Raw genomic sequence first — 22,532 nt, forward strand, 5'->3', positions numbered from 1 at the left:
TAAGTGTACTAAACACATGTTTCTTGGTATCAAATTAAACCTTACGATTTGTCCGAGCTGAATTTGAATATAAGATCTCTGTAGAATGATATTACGCGATGTTTTACTATCTTTTGAGTCATTCAGCCCAAAATCTCTTACTGTCATAAACATGCAAATGAGCTTTGACAAAGGAACTCTCTCATGCCCAGAGTAAGGGAGACTTTTACGACCTCCAAAGGAATGTTCAGAGAAGTGCTGACCCTCACTTCATTCTCTTACTGAGAAAGAGAAATGAACCCTGTTAATCCTATATATATATATTCTATATATCCATGTGATAAATATTGACATGTATCTAATGTGCCATCTCACATTTTCCCTTAAATGTGCTTGATCTATGTTTTCTTGCAAACTAATGGGTTAATGTTTCAGACTTTGCATACTATGGTTAACCAAAATCATATGTGTGGCATATTTGGTCTCTATAACTTGGTATTCTGAAGATTGAAATGACTGTGTACATGATATGTCGATAACAACAACATATTAGTATTACAAGTATGTTTCCTATTTTCTTTCTTGCACATGCAATGGGCAATTTTACAACAAAGAGCAATAAACCAAATTCCGCCTAGAACTCAAACCCTTCTTATTGGTCGAGCCAATGAGAGGTGGGACCTGTTTCCTGAGGGTATAAAATTGCTGCGCCCACTTCCTCTCTCTCTCTCTCTCAGCTCTTAGCCCTCTCTCTTGTCGCTTATTTCTGGTTTTCTGGTCCTCTGAGCCTTGTGCTCTCTCACTCTCTCGCTGAATGATGCCAAACTAGCAGGCCCCAAGGACTCCCAAGCATGTGCCAGGCTACGGCCTTGACTGCCCATTCACCAAGATCCTCTGACTCTCACTGGTTCTCTCTCATCAAGACAACATCATCAAAGATCAACTGGAGCCTCAACAAATTGCATCAGGACAGTTTAATTCAAATGGGACATGCAAGTATCAAACTTAGTCTCATTATTTGATACATTAAGTATCCTCACCCCTTTCTAAAAAGGGCGTGTCAGAACTAATATGATGGTTTGCTCAGGCTGTTGATCTGCTGAACTTCAAACAATGCTATAACTTCTTGCCTTCCTGTATTCTGCTTCAGCCCTCTTTCCCTTGGTAAACTGTATGAATGTATGTATATGTATGTTAGAGTAGTTTAAATGTTTAGTCTAGTTAATAAAGTCTTGTTCATGTCACATGTAAAGTTGTCTGGGTCTCAAGCTCATATCTAAAGTCACTAATCATAGATTTTGACTACTTGCTCTTAATACTTAGTAAGAAAGACATTTCCCTTGCCCCGGAAATGTACATTTCTATTAATTAATTAATTAATAACCAAAATTGAGTGTTCACGGGATGAACCGAGTATTTGGTTGTAATGTTAATGTAGCTACATCAGGTTAACCCGATTAACTTGTCCAAATATTCATAATCGATTATAACAAGTTATGATTGATTATTAATATTTCATAGAGCTGATTCGCTACCTAATGGTGGAAGAATATAGAGCTGATTCGCTACATAATGGTGGAGAATGATGCGGGCATGATTAAACAAAGGTTACGAGCTTGAACCACTGTCAACCTAAAAGTGTGCATTGAATAATTCCGGTCAGAATAGGACATGACATGCGAAACGGCATTTGCTTCACTAGTTGCTGGCTTGTTTGGATGCGGATAAAGTGATGGCTTGAATTGACATCTCTACTGTAATTGAAAGAGTCTTAACACATTTAAGCATATTTTCAAAAGGTATCAGTGTACTGAGTAATATGATTTTAGCGGAGAAACCCTAATTTCAGTATTAAAGTGTAAGTCTGTTTTGATGAAGGAATCTCAGCTCAGCGGCATGTAAACTGTACCAGAATTGATTGCTTAACCTGTTTCTGATGAAGAAATCTCAGTACAGTGTTATATAAATGTAGATTTGGGCGATGCTCCCCTTTTCACAGTATAAAGGCCTTACAAATTATAGTTAGATTGATGTTCTTCATCTAAACTTTATCTGTGCATCTAAAAGGCTTAGCTTCCTGGTGATCAAAACTGTGTTTCACTCACTGAAACTCTGAAGTGCATGGGTTCCCATGACAACGACTTGTCACAGGAAGTGCTCACTCCAGATAGCACGTGTTTCCTTCCGACGCCATTTTGTAAACAAACCAGCCTAGGTGGCTAAGCTAACCCAACTTAGCAGCCCCTTAGCTTAGGCTAAGCTAACTAATAGCTTCAACAGTTAGCTGCTAGCATAATTTACATGAAGCCTTTATCTACAGCTTGTGTGCATGCAGAGTGAAGTGATCTAAACCATTTTCCTTTAACCCCATTTCTGGTTTCTGAATTCTCACTTTCTCTTTCCTTAACTTTAATTCTTCTCATCTAACTTCACCTGCACCTTTCAGGTGCATCCCTTACTGAACGCTGTTCAGCTAAATTTGTAGTTACTTTGTTAATTAAATCTAAAAACTTAATTACATGTAAACTGTTTAGATAGAGAATAATTTTTATAGTTATTGGGAACTTTCAATGGCACGTTGACTAAACTTTATAGAGGGACAAACACATTGTGTGGTCTTGAACACGCAACAGCTGTGACCAACTATAGAATGATGCCCAAAGCAAATCTAATTGTTGATCATAAGTGCTATTGATTATTCCCAATACAAGGTTATTCTGCTATTTTAATCACTTCTTCCAGTCTTTTTATTATTTTTACTAATAATAGAAGTCAGCTATTCATTTTCCCATTTAACCCTCTTGGTCTAGTGTAGTTTATTTTCCCATAAAACTGCAAAAGTAACTAGACATACTTTTCTTCTCGATTTTGTGTTTATTTGCAACAAGTTGCTTAAATTTTATGAGCCAGCTACACTAGTAATCTAGACGATTTCTATGGCATAATTTTGAGCACCACTAATAGACACAATCTAATAGGAAAGCTCTTTTCTTCCTCTTTCTTTCTCTTCTTCATGTGTTCAAAGATCAAGCCTGTTGTATGCTATCAGTAAGTGCTGATAAATAATTTGACCCAAAGAAACATCTTAAGTCATTTATTAAATCTAGGCTTACGCTCTTTTAGCAAAGCCACTCAGATCCACACAAATCTGAGCATCCTGCTATTTGCAGCTAAGATAGTAATAATCAGGAACACATTTCAATTGTTAACCACACCTAGCAAAACCTAGCTGTACATTATACACCTTGCTGTCTCACTTTGCCTTTAGCTCCAAATTCTGTTTGATCTTGCATTAGTCTCTTGCCCTTACTCTCACCAGAAGTGTGCCAAAATGTTGCAGATGCTCAGCCTAACTGCCCAGATGGCAGGCCAAAAGGACTGGCTAGGTGTTTTGAGGAACACCCTTTTATCCATGGCTGCTGACGACCTTCAGCAACAGAACAAAAAGCAACTGGAAAACGAGGGAAAAGAACTAATGACAGACGACTCAAACCAGAGGTATGAGCACAAATATCTGACTGAGGTTATCTTCCTGGCCCACAACCTCACAGGTTTGAAACAGGAGGTAAACAACCTCAAACGCCAGATCACTGAGTCCCAAATGGAGCTGACACATGCTAAAAACCGCATAGACCAGCTAGAGATGGAGGCTCAGGACAGACACAAGGACCCTGGCAGAAGGGAGTCACAGGAGGTAATCCACAGACTTCAAACGGCTCTGACAGCTGCTAAACAACAAGAGCAGTTGGAAAAGACAGCCAGAGAGCACCTGGAAAAGGTACTTTTTCACAAAGATTCACTGTTAAAAACAGCAAATTCTGAACTCTTGGACAAAGATGCCAGAATCATGGCCTGTGAAGGTCAACTGAATGTGTCCAGAGCTGAAGTTAAAGTGCTGACTCAGCAGCTGGAAAACACCAAAGATGAACTTGACATGGTCCAACTAGAACTGAGACACTCTTACCTGCTGCAAAAGGAACCACAGCAGGAGAGACATCTCACTCCCCACTTGCAATCAGCAGAGAAACCTCCCCAGCCAAGCACAGATTTACAAAGGGGAGACAAACCCCACTGCTTAACACGTCATCGGACAGTTTCCTTAAAGCTTCTGCAGCCGCGGATGGAAAAGGATTGATTCAGACGAATCTTGAAACGACACGTGTAGCGACACTCAAAGACCTCAACCGAATGGCCAGACATATCCCTGCATTTACACCAGAGCTTGCAGGAGACCACGACGTCCACGCTTACCTGCGAGACATTGACTTTCACCTGCAGTCTTTGATGAGTGTGAACCATCAAGATAGACTCCATCTGATCTGGATCACGTCCAGCCCAGAGTTGCGACGCTTTCTGGCTCGACAGCCAGAAAACATCCAGTCTAACTACCAGCAGCTGAAACAAGCCATCATAAGGGAATTCTCAGAGTCTAAAAATGGACTGATCGCTGCCCTAGACACCAAACAGGGTCGGCATGAAACTCCCTATGTTTACTACCACAGACTCAGACGAGCTTACTTGAGCTCGCAACAAACCTGGGATGGAGGAGGACACCAGCTTCAAGAGCCTTTTCCTCCGAAACCTCCATCCTATGGTAAGTCACCATTTAGGCATTATGGCCTGCCCCCACACAATGCCTATCCAACAACTGCGTGACCTGACACAGAAGGCCTTTAACAAACACAAGGCCTCACCCAGCAAACACCACAGGACGTCCCACAGCAGTCTACAACAACATCCTCCTGTACACCTTTCAAACAGGTGCCAAACAGAGGCTGCACAAAGACAGCTAGAAACGCCTGTTACTGAGTTACAAGAGCTGCTAGCACTAGCAAAAGAGCTCCTGGAACAGAACTCCCCTGAGGAGTACTGGGAAGAACAAACCTCTGACTCTTGCCCAACACCACTCAGGCAAGCTCAAGTCAGCACTGCTGCCAGAGCAGAGTAACACTGCAGACTTCAGACACCTGGTGACTAGGTGCCGAACCAAGGGCTGAACGGCCACCTGCTGCCCTTTTGCTACCAGTACTAGGTCAGTCTGAAACTCTCTCCACACTACACAATGCCCATAACCACTCCCTGCAGCCACAAACAAGCACCTGCCTCAAACGAACTGACTTCATAATGACAGGTGACACACTGTCAAGGCACCTGCTGCCTCTGCACCTGCTGCAGAGACCTGGATGTGGCTACTGTCTACATCACCCACCGTGGAACAACCACCTGCTACAAAACCCTCATGATTCACCTGCCATCCGCCATTGTGATGATTGTCGTCCGATGATGTCTCCAACAGGGACACCACCTGGCGAAAAAGGGGACTGTAAGGTATGGCGGAGGATCAGTGGCTTTAACAGATTCACGAACAAACAAGAACTTACTGTTGAAAACTCCCTAATTACTGAAATAGCGCCAACCAGTCTCCACAAGCACAATAAATGTATTGACAAAGAGACAATGAACTATTGACAGAGAATCGCATGTGACATCCGCATGCTCACCACGTGCTTATCGTGTGGACAGGAAGGGGAAACTTTGAACGTAAAAATGTGTGTGTGTTTTTCAGTTAAACACAGAACTGCATATTGCTAATGAAATACGTGTAATCCCTGTATGTTGTGTATTTCTGAGGTATATCAAACTCGTTAGAACTGTTTCGTTGTGTGTTTTAAACTCTGAGGCCTCATATTTAATAGCCTCAGTGTATATTCCCTTTCTAAGTGTACTAAACACATGTTTCTTGGTATCAAATTAAACCTTACGATTTGTCCGAGCTGAATTCGAATATAAGATCTCTGTAGAATGATATTACGCGATGTTTTACTATCTTTTGAGTCATTCAGCCCAAAATCTCTTACTGTCATAAACATGCAAATGAGCTTTGACAAAGGAACTCTCTCATGCCCAGAGTAAGGGAGACTTTTACGACCTCCAAAGGAATGTTCAGAGAAGTGCTGACCCTCACTTCATTCTCTTACTGAGAAAGAGAAATGAACCCTGTTAATCCTATATATATATTCTATATATCCATGTGATAAATATTGACATGTATCTAATGTGCCATCTCACATTTTCCCTTAAATGTGCTTGATCTATGTTTTCTTGCAAACTAATGGGTTAATGTTTCAGACTTTGCATACTATGGTTAACCAAAATCATATGTGTGGCATATTTGGTCTCTATAACTTGGTATTCTGAAGATTGAAATGACTGTGTACATGATATGTCGATAACAACAACATATTAGTATTACAAGTATGTTTCCTATTTTCTTTCTTGCACATGCAATGGGCAATTTTACAACAAAGAGCAATAAACCAAATTCCCGCCTAGAACTCAAACCCTTCTTATTGGTCGAGCCAATGAGAGGTGGGACCTGTTTCCTGAGGGTATAAAATTGCTGCGCCCACTTCCTCTCTCTCTCTCTCTCGCTCTTAGCCCTCTCTCTTGTCGCTTATTTCTGGTTTTCTGGTCCTCTGAGCCTTGTGCTCTCTCACTCTCTCGCTGAATGATGCCAAACTAGCAGGCCCCAAGGACTCCCAAGCATGTGCCAGGCTACGGCCTTGACTGCCCATTCACCAAGATCCTCTGACTCTCACTGGTTCTCTCTCATCAAGACAACATCATCAAAGATCAACTGGAGCCTCAACAAATTGCATCAGGACAGTTTAATTCAAATGGGACATGCAAGTATCAAACTTAGTCTCATTATTTGATACATTAAGTATCCTCACCCCTTTCTAAAAGGGCGTGTCAGAACTAATATGATGGTTTGCTCAGGCTGTTGATCTGCTGAACTTCAAACAATGCTATAACTTCTTGCCTTCCTGTATTCTGCTTCAGCCCTCTTTCCCTTGGTAAACTGTATGAATGTATGTATATGTATGTTAGAGTAGTTTAAATGTTTAGTCTAGTTAATAAAGTCTTGTTCATGTCACATGTAAAGTTGTCTGGGTCTCAAGCTCATATCTAAAGTCACTAATCATAGATTTTGACTACTTGCTCTTAATACTTAGTAAGAAAGACATTTCCCTTGCCCCGAAATGTACATTTCTATTAATTAATTAATTAATAACCAAAATTGAGTGTTCACGGGATGAACCGAGTATTTGGTTGTAATGTTAATGTAGCTACATCAAGTTAACCCGATTAACTGATCCAAATATTCATAATCGATTATAACAAGTTATGATTGATTATTAATATTTCATAGAGCTGATTCGCTACCTAATGGTGGAAGAATATAGAGCTGATTCGCTACAGGGGGTTGCAGGAGGTGTTAATGGTTGTGTGAAATGAAGGTCCGAGTGCATGTGGGGTGTGAAATCGGGCCTTTCAAATCTGCAGTAAAACACATTCAGGTCGTCAGCCAGTCGTTGGTCCGCCACAGGGTTGGGGGTAGGAGTCCTGTAATTAGTAAGTTGTTTCAGGCCACTCCACACTGATGCAGGGTCGTTAGCTGAAAATTTGCTTTTCAGCTTCTCAGAGTAGCTTCTTTTAGCCACTCTGATTTCCTTATTCAGTGTGTTCCTGGCCTGATTATACAAGACTCTATCCCCACCCCTGTAAGCCTCATCTTTGGCATATGTCTTCGAAGTAAATCTATTCATATATTATGCTTACCAAAAAAGGCCAATTAAACATTATACTGTATTATGTGTTGTGTAAAGTAGACCTAATTTAGACCTATCAAGTTGCATGCACAGATGACGGAGACTGCCTATTGATTTCAATGTCTTTTTTATCCTCTGAAACCATGTACAATGGCTTTCCAATTATCAAAATATATTTATATAATTTATTAAATGTCCCTTTGTATTTGATATACTGTGAAAGATGTGAGAACAATAAGTGTAGTTTCACTACACTATAAGTGTAGTAAGTACAATTTAAGCATTCAACTTAGAGCTTCAAGAAACCCAGCCCAAGCTTCATCTACACCGAGTGAGACTTTACAAATGCCTGTCTGGTTCATTCTCCTGAAAAATTTAATTGCTAAATAACCACTGCAGTGTCCTGATACCAATGATATCTTCGTGCTGATTTGACAAAAGGTGACAAATCTAGTAAGATTTAACTTGTCATGTTCACTGTTGTCTTTTGTTTTTGTGCTTTTATTTAAAGTTTAGTTTAGTTCCTGTTTGGTTTTTGTAGTTTCATTTTACGATTGGTTTTCCCCTGATTGTTTCTCATTCCCTAATTGTTTCCCCAGGTGTTCCTCATTCCCTTGTTTGTTCCTTTTGTGTATATAAGCCCTTTTAGTTTCCTTGTTTCCTTGTTAGTTCTTGCATGTTTTGGTATGCTCTGTGCCAGGTTTAAATAATTAAATAAACTGCTGCACTTAGATCCTCATTCTCTGCCTGCTTCGTCACTGTGACGAATACTTTATTTAATAAACATAAAGAAAACTCAGAATAAAGAAAAACACGGGAAACCTGGCACAGAACATACCGAAACAAGGAAACTAAAAGGGCTTATATACACAAAAGGAACAAACAAGGGAATGAGGAACACCTGGGGAAACAATTAGGGAATGAGAAATAATCAGGGGAAAACCAATTGTAAAATTAAACCACAAAGGACTACAAAAACCAAACAGGAACTAAACTAAACTTTAACATAAAAGCACAAAAACAAAAGACAACAGTGAACATGACATAACTAAATTATCCATATCCATTTCTTGAACTGATGAAGCTGCAGGCTCGGCGTTCCATTGTTGTGATAATGATGTGCTGTTTCTCATAATTTTGGCTTTATTCTCAAAATATTCAGACTTTAATCTCATAATGCTATAACTCTATTCTCGTAATGTTTACTTTATTCTCTAATTACTCAGATTTTAATCTCATAATGCCATGACTGTATTCCCATAATTTTGACTTTATTCTCAAAATATTACGACATTAATTTCGTAATGCTATGACTTTATTCTTAAAATTTTGACTTTATTCTCAAAATATAACGACATTAATCTTGTAATTTTAACTTTATTCTCAAAATATAATAACTTTTATTTTTACATGGCCCTAATCCTCTTCCATAGCCTTTAAAATATTCATGCCAAAATGCTTTATTATTGAAATAGCATCTGTCATTCAAAGTAGTGTAATCTTTTGGCAGTGCATCACTATGCCTTGAGCTGTGGGACAAGGTGATATTACCATTGCATTACCTGTCAACTGCTATGGCAACCAAGGTGAAAACAGAGGCTGAGACTGATATACCCTGGACCATACCGCTCATTTTGCACACCATGCTTCCAAATGGCCAGCCTGTAGAGAAGACACAGATCACACACTAAGATTAATCTTGGATAAACAATACAGACAGATGGGATAATGTACACATTAATAAAATGACATTAATAGCACTGGAGATAATTATTGTGAAAGGATGTTGTATTAGGTTTGCACTGTTGAACTTTCATAGCATTTACAAACGACACCTAAAATGATGAATTAAATCTCTGCATGCATCATACACATTTCACACAGTGAATGTAATTTTGTATGCTGACAAAAGGCCATCTTATGCTACGACAATACATTTCTGCACTTCTTTTCTGCAAATTTATATAAATGTTGATTTCATCGCAGTGATTTGATGATGAGTGCAGAGAAGGGTTTGATCCGGAGGTGGGGTCTGTCAATCACACTTGTTCCTGTGTGAAACCACTGAACGAATGAATGAAGGAATTAATTCATGAAAATGACATTTATATAGCACTACACACTATACACTACACTCAAAGCGCTTACAGTCATAAAGCCAAAGTATTTTTTTTATGTAAGGTTAGGGTTAGTTTTAGGGGTAGGGGCTAATGTAGTTTGTCTGTGGTACTCTAAATAACACAATAAACACTGCAGTGATGCCCATACTGTATGTTAATATTTAAATATGGGTGCAAATAGTATCTAAAATGTCTAGGTTACTGTTGTAACCTCTGTTCCCTGATGGAGGGAACGAGACGTTGTGTCGAGTGAAATGACACTAGGGGTCCCTCTTCTATCATGCCATACGATGAACCGTGTACGTGTGCTGCTGATGCAGGTGCGGGCAGGCATTTACATGCCAAAATAACAGGCTGAATCAGACTGCACGTACCCTTCCCCAATGCCCCATCAAATTGTCATAAACGTTTTAGGTTCCCAGCATCCCGAAGGGGGCGGAAACAAAGCGACGTGCTAAGCATTGGAGCAGGCCGTGCCAGCCGCGCCTTTTCTCTATATATGTTTCTCATATAGAGTTAAAGCGGCTGGGGCCATCTTAACCCTGTCACACGCTTCGTGGAAGGCATTCTTTTCCAACTCCTATTCTTTCAGGGGGAAAATACCCCACGGAGACCACCACCTACCCAGGCTGGGGGGAGATAAAGAGTGACAAAATATGTCACATAGCTTTTCAGGCTACATGTGGAAATGGTACTTTGGTAGATCCTACCTGCTGCAAGTAACTGCAGAGTTACTACAAACACTGCGACTGGGGGGCAGCGGGGAGTTCCCAAGGGAGACGCGGGTCCGCCCGCAGGGGGACCGTACCGTGGAAAATACACACAGGGGGATTAATTCACAAGTCTCATCCTATGGAGCACCTATTCCAGTACAGAGTAATTATAGAACCCATAGTTGGTCTGGTCGGGGAATTCCTCCGCTGAATTCATGGACCAGAGGTCTAGGGAGGAAGAACATCCAGGGAATGCGAATGTAGTGGACTCTCCTTGGGGAAAAGAGCGCACGTGTCACCTCAGTGGAGGGGAAAGGCGCTATGTTCAAGCGGAACACACGGTTAGTCATTCCGCATTACCAAGTTCTGCGTGCACGGACCTGAGGCACGGGACGAGACCGACTCAACCCTGAGATTGTAAAATCTCGTAAAGGTATTAGGTGTTGCCCAGCCCACAGCGGAGGGTGCCACACTTATCGTCGAGTGTGCTCGAACCTGTAAGGGGGCGGGCACGGCCTGGGTGTGATTGGCCAAAGCGATGGCGTCAATGACCCAGCGTGAAAGCATCTGTTTGGAGACAGCTTTCCCTTTCCGCTGTCCACCAAAGCAGACAAAGAGCTGCTCAGAACATCTAAAGCTCTGCGTGTGGTCCACATAGGTACGCAAAGCACGCACCGGACACAGCAACGAAAAGGCAGGGTCTGCCTCCACCCGGGGCAGCTTCACTTGCAGGTTCACTACCTGGTCCCTGAAGGGGGTCGTAGGAACCGTGGTCTTAGGACGACATGGGTGTCTGACGGACCGAACTCCAGGCAAGTGTCACTGACAAAATGCTTGCATGTCCCCAACTCTCTTGATGGAAGCGAGCATGATCAGGAGGGCCGTCTTCAAGTAGAGGGCTTTGAGCTCGACTGATTCTAGCGTCTCGAAGGGGGTCTCTAAAGGCCTGAAAGGACTATGGAGAGATCCCATTAGGGGAACAGGCATAGCCTGGGAGGGTTCAGCCTCTGGGCATCTCTAAGGAACCTGATAATCAGATCGTGCTTCCCTAGGGAATTACCGTCAACTGCATCGTGGTGAGCCAATATGGCAGCTACATAGACTTTCAAGGTGGAGGGGGATAGCCTCCCCTCCAACCTCTCTTGCTGAAATGAGAACACTGACCCGAATGCGCATCTCTGCAGGTCTTCAGATCGAGAAGAACACCAATATGCGAACAAGCGCCACTTTAGGGCATAAAGTTGCCTGGTAGATGGAGCTCTGTCTTGGTTGATCATGTCTACAACAGCAGGTGGTAGTCCACATAGATCTTCTGCTTCCCGTCCAGGGGCCAGACGTGGAGGTTCCAGAGGGCTGGGTGCGGATTCCAGAGGTGCCCTGTCCCTGAAAAAGAAAGTCCTTCCTCAGGGCAATTCGCCAGAGTGGGGCTGTCGCGAGGAGAGTGAGAGCCGAGAACCAAGTCCATGTGGATCAGTAGGGGGCAACCAGAGTGACTTGTCCCTCGTCCTTCAGTGCTGAAGCGGTCTCATATGCATCAATAAGAGCAGCGTGGCCGCTGCTGAGGATGTCATATGCCCCAGGAGCATCCGGAACTGCCGCAATGGAACCTCTGATGAGGGGGGGGGACTGGTACTAGTATGTCAGGCCGTCGGACTTGAGCCGTAAGAAGGGTCCGTGCCGAGGCAAGGTGAGATTTGAAAGTACTTATCCTTCAGGTCTTCCACTGTGAACCAATCTAGATGCTCGACATACGTTAGAATACATTTCTGCGTGAGCACCTTTGAACGGGAGTCTGTGTGAAGCCCCATTTCAAAACACGCAGGTCCAAGATTGGCCACTACGCACCGCCTGTCTTGGGTACGATGAAGCGAGGGCTGTAGAACCTTGGCTTCAACTCAGCTGGAGGGATGGCTCTATTGCACCCCTGTGGGGCGAGTGCCAGGCGAACTAAATCACGTCTACGATTCGGGTGGTCCCAGCCCGCCAGCACAATGGGTTGGAAATGCAAGCTCCGAGCAGAGGGGCACTGAGGGGACAATCACATATGACGTACGGGGGGAGCAGGTAATACATCGGGAGCAAAGTTGCATCCTGAAACCTCAAAGCACTTACCTTTCTTCGCTTACCCGACTGGGGGCGGGAAAGTGACTGAGGAGGAGGTCCTATGGAGGTGTCCTCCTAGACTCGTCAGAACTGGCCTGCCGGGAGTCTACAGTTGAGGGCGTGGAGGCGAGGGGGCCATGTCCATGGTGACGTGACTGTAGGTGCTTGGCACCAGACCGCCGTGAGAACTGCGTGTGGGGGCGCCGGTTAGGGGCCCAAAGGAGTGAGGGGACCGCTCTCATTTTCCTGGCAATGTGGGCACCACGGCCCAGGCGGTGTGCAGCAAGAGGTTTCCCTCCCGGCCCTCCACAGGGGGATGGAGTGGCCCAGATACCAACTGTGGCGACCATCTTGGGGAGCTCTACGCTGGGGGTGAGAGCTGGGCCCAGGTTGCAGCGGAGCTGCCTGTTGTTTAGAAGCTGCAGGGGGATGCCCTCGGCGAGCAGACGGAGCATGGCTCGTGCTGGAATGGCGGCGAGGCATGATGTTGGTCCCAGTCCAGTCACGGCACCAGGGTGCAATTAGTATCTACCATTATTTGCACCAGGGTTGGGGTGCAAACAATATTTACTACTATTTGTACTGTGTATAAATAGCATACATCATTATTTGCATCAGGGTGCAAATAGCATCTACCAGCAATAAATCAGATAAAATCCATCGCAAAGATCAGAGGATGACAAAGACTAAGACCTTTAACCTAATTTGTCAAAATGTTTTAATGACCAATTCTGGTCTTAAAACTAAACTAAATATAAGCTAAAGTCAGTGTTGGAAAGAGTACTGAAACACTTTTCTTAAGTGAAAGTTTTACTACTGAAAAAATAATTGAGCACTAAAAAAAACTTGAGTACAAGTAGAAGTGCTGTCAAAAAATACTGTCAAGGTAAATACAGTTTTAGGTTGGATATTCAATGGACATTTGCCTGTGGTTTTCCATACTTCCACCATCAGCAGTTAGGGCATGTCAACATAGTGAAAAGTCTAAAAATAGCTCTATAATAGTAAAATAGCTCTTTACCATTACTCCAAAAACTTTCAAAACTGGAAGAGATACATATTTCTCACAATTTGTTTTGAAGATTTACACCTTGCACTATTTTAAACTATTTATTCAAATGTAAAACTATTTGCTACTTGGTAATGTGACCTACAACCCTTAAACTACTTTAAGAACATCCAATCACTAGCCTTAAATATTGCACACTCTTTTGTTTGTCCATTTTCATCTCACATGATTTTACATGAAATTTAAAACATGGCTTTGATAAAGAACCTGAAAGGTTGATGGCATATGATATTGTATATTTTTAAAGGATATTTAAAAACTTTATTTGAGGCTGATTGCTGTAAGTAGACAAGATATGCACATTTTGTTAACATGTTTAAACCGTTAGTCGGTCCCATCATATTTCATCATCTTACTCTGGAAATGAACCTTTCAGACAGATATGCAGAAGATTACAGTTCTTGTCTAGTTGACAGGGCTTGTGAAGTGAGATAAGTTTGAGTACCTGCTGTAGTTTATGAGAGCTGTCGGTAGCCTACGCAAGAATAATTAATGGTACAATAAAAAGTATTGCACGTAATTGTCGGTCTGATGTTCCGGTTGAGCACTAACCCTCTTCGAAAACTGGTTACCACAGTAAAAGCATGATACATTTTAGTAACGGTGATGATGCATAGTTTGACAAGCCTTGTATTTCATGTTGATGTATGGTACAGTGTTGTCTCCTTTTTTCTTCTTCAGGGCTGTTTGAAATGTCGAGGTTGTCTAGCCATTTCAGATGTTTGACAGTGACTTCCTCCATAACGTTTTAGCTACATTCAGAAACCTGGAGGACTCAAACAACAGATTTGCACTCTCCTATTTCTGGAGCACACTGCTGTGTCCTGCTACTTCCATTGTACCAGGCAGAAGCATGCTTCAGGAAACATATTTAGTGCATATAACTTTCCGAACATTCAGGAATGTTATGTCTTTTTTATTACTTGTGGAAAATAAATGGCCTATTGTAATGCTGAATCCTAAATTTTTAATTAACTCAAGTAAAAGTACTATGGTTCATTTATACTAATGAAAGTAGAAAAATGTACTAAAGTACTGTAATTAGAGTAGTTGTAATTTGTTACTTTCCACCTCTGGCTAAAGTGCAATCCACACACATACTGTATATGTGGGCCAGAGCAACAAGATGCCTTCCAATTCACCTTGGGAATATACCATGTAGGTCAGTTTCTATCACAGTTACCATCTGGTGGGATCTCATCTACAGTACTTTGTATGTGGTTGGAGGAGGTGAACTGGCTTAGGAGACAGCTTAACAATTTCTCTGTGTAGTTTACTGTGGGGGTGGGGACTATGTGTGTGCATTTTTAGGGGCCAGAAATCATTTGTGTTATATCTTAGTGATTCATAGGAACTAGCGGAACAAGAGACACTTGTGCTCCTCCAGGCCTTGGATGACTTATTTGAAACAAAATTTTCAACAGAGCTTGTTTACTGGCCTTCTGTAATGAGAGCTCTCTCACAGATTTACTGAAAAACAAGATGTTGATTTTTACCCTTGAACTTCAAAAACAAGTGTTTTGTTGGGGAAACCCCTAAAGATTTCTTAAACCGTATTTTACATAACAATAGTGTTAATTAAATTACAATAATGCAAACACACTTTTTTGGGCTGGTTATTAAGTGCAATGCTTACTACATATTTTATTTCTTCTGAATAAATCAACATTTATTAATAATACAGCACGTTGGACAGTCAGGAATGCATTAATTACTCCCCACTATAGCTTTTTATGAAATTGCATTCAGTGTATGAGGTCTAATTAATTCCATGGGAAAGTGTGAAGCACATGCAATATTTCATACATGTGAATTACTCTCACTTGGGACAGGAAACGAGAACAAAGAATACATAATTTTGTAACGTAATTGTCTACATTGTCAAATACCAATTCATTTTTTAAATGTTCATGAAAGCCTTGTGATACTGATTTAAAATAGGAAGGCACTACATTTGCTGCCTTAAGTTGCATCAATCTAGATGTACCAAATATATTTTTAAGATACAATATCTTCAAATATTTATCATAAAAACAACCGAAGTTTAATCTAATGATCAAAGAGAGGTTCATTGTAAATAACCGCATTATGCAAATGTTACAAAGAAATGTGTAATTATTTCCTTAAGTTGCAACACAGCACAGAGAAGCTAATAATATTAATATGTATAATACTATTCAGTAGGCTGCTTTTAATATTTTTTTCTTTTATTTTTGTACACTGTCATTCATTCTGATTAATGGAGTATTATTGATTTTTTTTTTTTTGCATTAAGCAAATTGTACAAAAGGTTTGAAAAATGTCTGAGCGTGACTGAATGATAGTTGTTGTCAATTATAGCACAGCTGCAAATCACATCCCACAATGTATCCTGTTGATAAGACTTTTCAAGAAGAAATGTTCTTGGCAATATTTAGAAAGACGAAGATGTAGTCAATGTTTAGACACCAGACTGCTTCTTGAGTTTTTCATTATATCAATCAGAGCTTTTAAAGCATTTGTCTCTCCAGAGCAGATATTTTAAAGAAAACAATGCTGAACTTCTATTGATTTGCTTATCCTCACAGATGACAAGATTGATTATAACTAGTTTTTCACCTCAATAGAGCATGTTCCTAATGGGATGCATGAAGACAGGGAAGACAGCTCTAAAGTAAAGTGAAGTAGATTGCTACATAAAGTTCTTTGCAATTGTGCCATTTTTACACAGCATAGACAGAGCAACCATTTTTCTGTCTTGTTACAGGTCATTCAAATTTAGTGAACTCTAAATTCACCAAGTACTTTAGCCACGTTTCCACCATCGGGCCGAACATTTCTCATTGCGAAACCGTTCTTTCGTGCCATTCCATGCTGATCAGTTTCCTAGCATAATCTGCATCCATGAAAAAAAAACGTGTAGAACAATAATGTATTATAGCCTACTAGTTAAACCATCATTGTAAAATCATAAAGATTCATAAAACATACACAATTGTTAATTAAATTGTATTAACTGCATCATAGCAAACTTTGCCAGTTACCTTGAAACAAATGGTTAGCTTGGCGTTAGAAAATTGACAATCATGAGTCGCCACATACTAAAGCCATTCCACCAGCCCGGTTAGCTCCATACCAAGAAATCCGGGCCAAGAATGTTTGTAATCGTGTAGTGTCGCAACATCTTATTAGATATCAGCCTTTTCGTAACATTATTATATTATCCAGAGTCTATAAACACCGTATATCACAAATACAATTATTTTGCCAGTTAATCACAGGAGGGGAGTATACAGTTAGCAATTATAAACTGGTGTTATTCACGAGATTCTTTTACCAAATAACCTTATAATTACTTGTCAAAGTTACTTTTATACTTTTTATTACACTTACCTTTTGTTGTTTTTTTCCTACAGGAAATGCCTTGTCATTTTACCATTTTATAATTTCTAAGTCAAATGTCTAAGTCAAATAGATGACCAAACATCAACTTATTTTAGCTGATAAAAGTTTCTCATTTTAGAAATAGTAATTGAAACAGCTGATACATCTGTTAAAATACTCCACTTAGTGTTGCATCCACAAACATATCTGGACCGCTTTGTACCACTTACTTTCATACCAGAAAACTGAGTCATATGCAGGAAACAAAAATATCTTGCATTACTCACGGCATTCTCATCATAAATCTGCCATCTCATTTTGTTTTACATTTTCACTCAAACTTCTCACTATCTCACTTTGCCAGTTTCATCGTAGCTCATATACATGTCTGGGAGTTGACACTTCAATCAAATCAATACCACACATTCTTTGGAATAAACAAACAATATGAAGGCCGCACTTTTATATCTCTCATTTATCTCAAAAGCATGTGTATTGTTTCTATCCTGTGGATATCATTAAATATGAGTCAAGTAAAATATAAGACCATTAGGACATATAGAGCCTATCATATATTTGATGTCACACAAAAACATTTGATTTGATTTCTTTCTAGCAACTCTCCCTAAAGAAACAGTTCACCCAAAAATGACAATTTGGTCATAATTTACTCATCATAATTTTGTTCATACAGTCTAATTCACCATTCACTTTCACTGAATGAAAAAGATACGATGAAAGTGAATGATGACTAAGACTGTCAGTCCTGAACATTCTGCCTACAATCTCCTTTTGTGTTCCACAGACAAAAGGTCATATGGGTTTGTAATGAAATGAGGGTGACTAAGTAATAACAGAATTGTCAATTCTGGGCAACTAACCCTTTAAGGAACTTTTTACATTAACTCTGGACTGGCTTTTAAAATAATGTTTCATTCTATTCAGGTCCAGAAACCTTTTTTTTTTTTAAGATCTGTAAATCTGATAAAGCAACCTCTACTACCAGAATATTTACTCAATGTGAAATTAAGCATTTAGGCTATTAGAATAGGTTTATTTTCTGGTCACAACAGCCCTAAAGAGATCACAAAATGTTAAAATGCATGCATGCAAGAAATTTGCATACAAACTGTGAAGAAGAAGAAAAAAACCATTGTGCAGATTCAAACTGTGATTAAGACATAGATAATGCCAAGAATTATACATACAGTCCTTGGCATTGCACTGACCTGTAATAATGTTGTCAAGAAGAGTTGTTGGCATGCAAAAAATTCCAACAAGAAGGTCACTGATGGCAAGGTTAAGAATGAAAAGGTTGGTGACGGTGCGCATGTTTTTGCTCCGCAAGACTATAAAGCACACCACTCCATTTCCAACCATGCAGACCAAGAATATGAGCAGGTATGACATGATGAAGATTGCTGCCACTGATGACTGATGCAGATAATATCCAACATATGTGATGTTGTGAGGTAAGAAGAATTCACTGGAGCCGTTGGGAAAAGTCCAGTTATTATCATCCACAAAGGTAATGTTCGCATCGAGTGTTTCATTCATTTTAGATCTGAGGAGAAGAGAATAGAGTTGAGAGATGGGCTTTAATCTCAATGTTCTCATTTTCACCCTCCTCAATCAATATCATCGCCTTTTCTTTTAACCTTTGTCTTTCCCCTTATTTCTTCCAAGCTCTCAGACACAAATAAAACAAATTATGTTGTATATCTACTTATATCTACTTATTACCCAACCTCCAGTTGTGTACTAAATTGTGCATATTTTTAACGATTGATTAATGACACATTATGGCTAACTATTAACCTACTTATCATAAAGTTCAATCACTCAGAATTATTAGAATGCAAACACATTAACTAAATCTGTGCTCTTGGATGAGGTTGAATGTAGTTTGTATCATAATATTGGCTATTGAGTTCATTTGTGATGCAAAGTTTCCTTTTCCATTAATAAGGAAATCATCATTAATCTCTCATATTAATTACTTTAATACAAGGGCAGGTGAACATACATATTTTGGGGAAGATGGGGAAGAAAAAGGTGTGTCTTACTTTTAAATTATACTATATTTAGTTATATGTTGATGGATGAGAGCGATGCATCATCCAATAATAACAGGGGATGCATATCAGGGAGAAATAGAAACATTTGCTAATTTGTAATTTTGAAAAGACACAGTATTTCCCTGAAGTACAGCTTTGTGGCAGATTACTGAAAATCCATGTTACTATCACTGTTCACTCACACATTCCATAATGTAAAATTGCGCTAAATGTCAAAAAGATTGCAACACTAACCATGTCATTAACACTATTAAATAAATAAACGAATAAAACAAACGGAGTGGTGCTTGCAACCCCCTATACAATATATGACTTTATTCTTACCTTTTGTGTACCCAGTTTCCTTACTGTACTACCTGTTCCCAGGTAAAAACGAACGCGCACACCTCCTTGTTCGCTGGTTTCTCCACAGAGAGACATAAGGAGTATTTAAAAAGCCTAGTAACCTCTAAATTCTTATCGACAAATAAATTAAATCAAATTCCGACGTCTACATGTCATTAAAGTTTCAGTTTATAAGTTTTGCAAGCGATCGGAAGCTGTCCATTCCATGTTCCACACTCTTCAGCTGACACTGTCAGTGAAATGCGTAGGCATGAGAGAGAGAGAGAGAGAGAGAGAGAGAGAGAGAGAGAGAGAGAGAGAGAGAGAGAGAGAGAGAGAGAGAGCCAACTGGCTACTGGCGGAGTGATGATGCGCTTTTAAGCGTCACAACGCGCACGGGGATGGACAGAGCATTGAATTATCCTCTGGGCAACTTTTACGCACACTGTGATAGTTCCAGCTCCAGGCGACAGCATAATGAAAAACAACACCATCGAAAACAGTTAGTCTACGCACAACCAGACGGGTTTTATTTATTTATTACATTCTGCATAGTGACATATTGAGACTGTTTGTACTTTATTTATTCAAGCATTGTATTCCACTCAATGGATTTTAATTTCATCTAAAATTCTGATACCGAACATTTAGGGTCTCATAATAATGTTATAGTCATTTTGGAGCCCCTTTGCTGTGGTCTCACATACTGGTAAGCCTATTTTAACGGTAGATTCAGCAATAGGGTGCACCATTCACTAGCATTTGTGAGGAGGGCTTTTTTCCGTTCCCATTAACGTTTATTACGTTGGAGTTAATATATACAGCATTTATATAGTTAACTATACCAATTTTTAAATAATAAAGTAGTGAGAGTATGAGACTGAGAATTAGGCCCATATATAAAAATATGAGACATTACTAGGCTATTTACCTTATATTTGCATGTAGCTGTTTTAAATGATCCCGTTAACTTGCATGCACTGTAGACCTACTATTAATTTAGTCGATGCTTTACAATTAACTGCTGGAAAAATATTTAAGGTGTCTGTTAGCCTTTTAGATAACTTTAATTTTCATATAGTAGGCTATTTTATGTCACAGTCGGTGTGTGTTCTGTTTAACATTAGGCTTATAACTGTGTATGTTCAGTATCATTCTAAAAATAGCACTGCTTTATTGTGGGCAGCTAGGAGGTGGTATTTTTAGATGGGATGTAATAGTGCTGTTAGTCAGTGGAATGGTGAGTCACAGTCACCGTTCTGCTCGCCCCTCTAATAAAAAAGGAATTTGTGATCTTGTGTATTTTCGCTTCTGTAATTTAATCTACAGAGTATTGGCAGTTTTTCTTGCGTACCACCACTTCTCAGAGTCTCTTGGTAAGATGCAGAGATTATTTGATGCGGCCCGCCAATCACTTTTATCTGACCATCCAAATGATTTAGATTAAAAACAGGGTAAGCATCTGAACGCTTTTTGAGCAAAACTCTGCGGTAAATTTAACAACACTCAACACTTGCAACAGCATTGGCGCTCATCAAGCTATTCGTGATCCAGTTTTGGAGGAGCGCGCATGTTTAAGCTTGTCAGTGGACACAGTTAATTTTCACTTTTCTCCAAAACATGAACCAGCAACTTTTGGGCGAGCACATTTTATTGCGTCTTATACACTCAAAATTATTTATATTAATAAATATTTATATTAATAATATTCTGATCTTCTCCCAGAATATTTAGGACCATGTCCAGCACGTCAGGAAGGTGCTTCAGCGACTGCTAGAGAATCAGCTGTTCATTAAAGTAGAGAAGTGATCTTTTCATGCACATCGGTTCCATTCCTGGGGTTCGTCGTTTCATCCGAGGGAGTGCGCATGGACCCTGCCAAGGTCAGAGCCGTTTAAAATTGGCCAACCCCAGATTTCTGCAAGGCCTTGCAGAGGTTTCTGGGGTTTACACATTTTTATCGTAGACTCATTCGTAACTACAGCCAACTCACCGCACCTCTTACGGATCTCACCTCCACCCGCATTGACTTTTGCTGGTCTCCATGGGCTGAAGCCATGCTTTCTAAATTAAAGAAGCATTTACCACAACCACTATTCTTAGTACTCCCAAACCATCATGTCGGTTTGTGGTGGAGGTGGATGCATCGGAGGTTGGGGTTGGAGCGGATCGGTTGCAGGGCTATTCCTTGGACGGAAAGGTGCATCCAATGTAATTTTTCACGCACAACTTAACTCCAGCTTAACGGAATTACAATGTCGGTAACAGAGAATTGGTGGTGGTCCAGCTGGCTTTGGGCGAGTTGCGTTACTGGTTAGAGGGTTCGGGATAACTTTCGTGGTATGGACTGATCATAAGAACCTTGAGTAGCCTTGTAGCGCTAGGCACCTTAATTCTAGACAGGTTCGCAGTGCACTGTTTTTCACCAGGTTCGACTTCGTTCTCTTGTTTTGTCTGGACACTAAGTATGTTAAACCCATTCGTTATCTCGATGTTTCGAAGTTGAGACATCTACCATCCCAACAGATACTATTCTACCTGCCACTCGATTGGTGTTCATGGTATGCAGGGATGTGGAGGGCAAAGTCTGTGCTGCGCTACGTAACACCACTCCTCCCGCTACACGACAAGCAAGTCTGTTATTTATTCCACGATCAGTTTGAACGCACGTCCTACAGTGGGGACAGCTCACACCCAGACACTCATCAAACAGAGATTATGGTGGCCATAATTGGTGTGGTGGCTGTTAATCAGAAGATTGCAGGTTCTAACCCCACGGCCACCACCATTGGGTCCTTGAGCAAGACACTTAACTCCAGGTTGCTCTGGGGGGATTGTCCCTGTAATAATTGCACTGTAAGTCGCTTTGGATAAAAGCGTCTGCCAAATGCATAAATGTAAATAACTAAAGCAGGACGTATGCCGGTTTGAAGCTACTTGCTTCACTTGCGCTTCAAATAAATCCTCCAGTCAACCACCGGCCGGGCTCCTCCAACCACTGTCAGTCACTTTGAGACCCTGGTCTTACATATCCATGGATTTTGTTACCGGTCTCCCCCTTCCCATGACAACACAGTAGTTTTGACTGTTATGGACCGGTTCTTGAAGGCGGCTCATTTTTGTTTTGTTATTCTCATGTGTCTCAGGTGCTGCCGGCATGGGTGATCGGC

General features: G+C 40.5%; 1 protein-coding gene across 1 annotated transcript in view; it reads right to left on the reverse strand.

Annotated features, from left to right (window-relative positions):
- The window catches only part of LOC127642842 (neuropeptide FF receptor 2-like), a 39,593-nt gene extending 20,016 nt beyond the window's left edge, over window positions 1-19,577 (reverse strand). Inside the window, exons 1-3 of the mRNA XM_052125297.1 lie at window positions 19,363-19,577; window positions 18,190-18,524; window positions 9,155-9,254 (exon numbers count right to left, since the gene is read on the reverse strand). Of these exons, the coding sequence (XP_051981257.1) occupies window positions 9,155-9,254; window positions 18,190-18,517 (428 nt within the window). The 5' untranslated portion in view covers window positions 18,518-18,524; window positions 19,363-19,577. The remainder of the gene's footprint in view (window positions 1-9,154; window positions 9,255-18,189; window positions 18,525-19,362) is intronic.
- Window positions 19,578-22,532: the final 2,955 nt, after the last annotated feature.

Source organism: Xyrauchen texanus, chromosome 4 (genome assembly GCF_025860055.1).
Source record: "Xyrauchen texanus isolate HMW12.3.18 chromosome 4, RBS_HiC_50CHRs, whole genome shotgun sequence".
Classification (NCBI taxonomy): Eukaryota; Metazoa; Chordata; class Actinopteri; order Cypriniformes; family Catostomidae; genus Xyrauchen; species Xyrauchen texanus.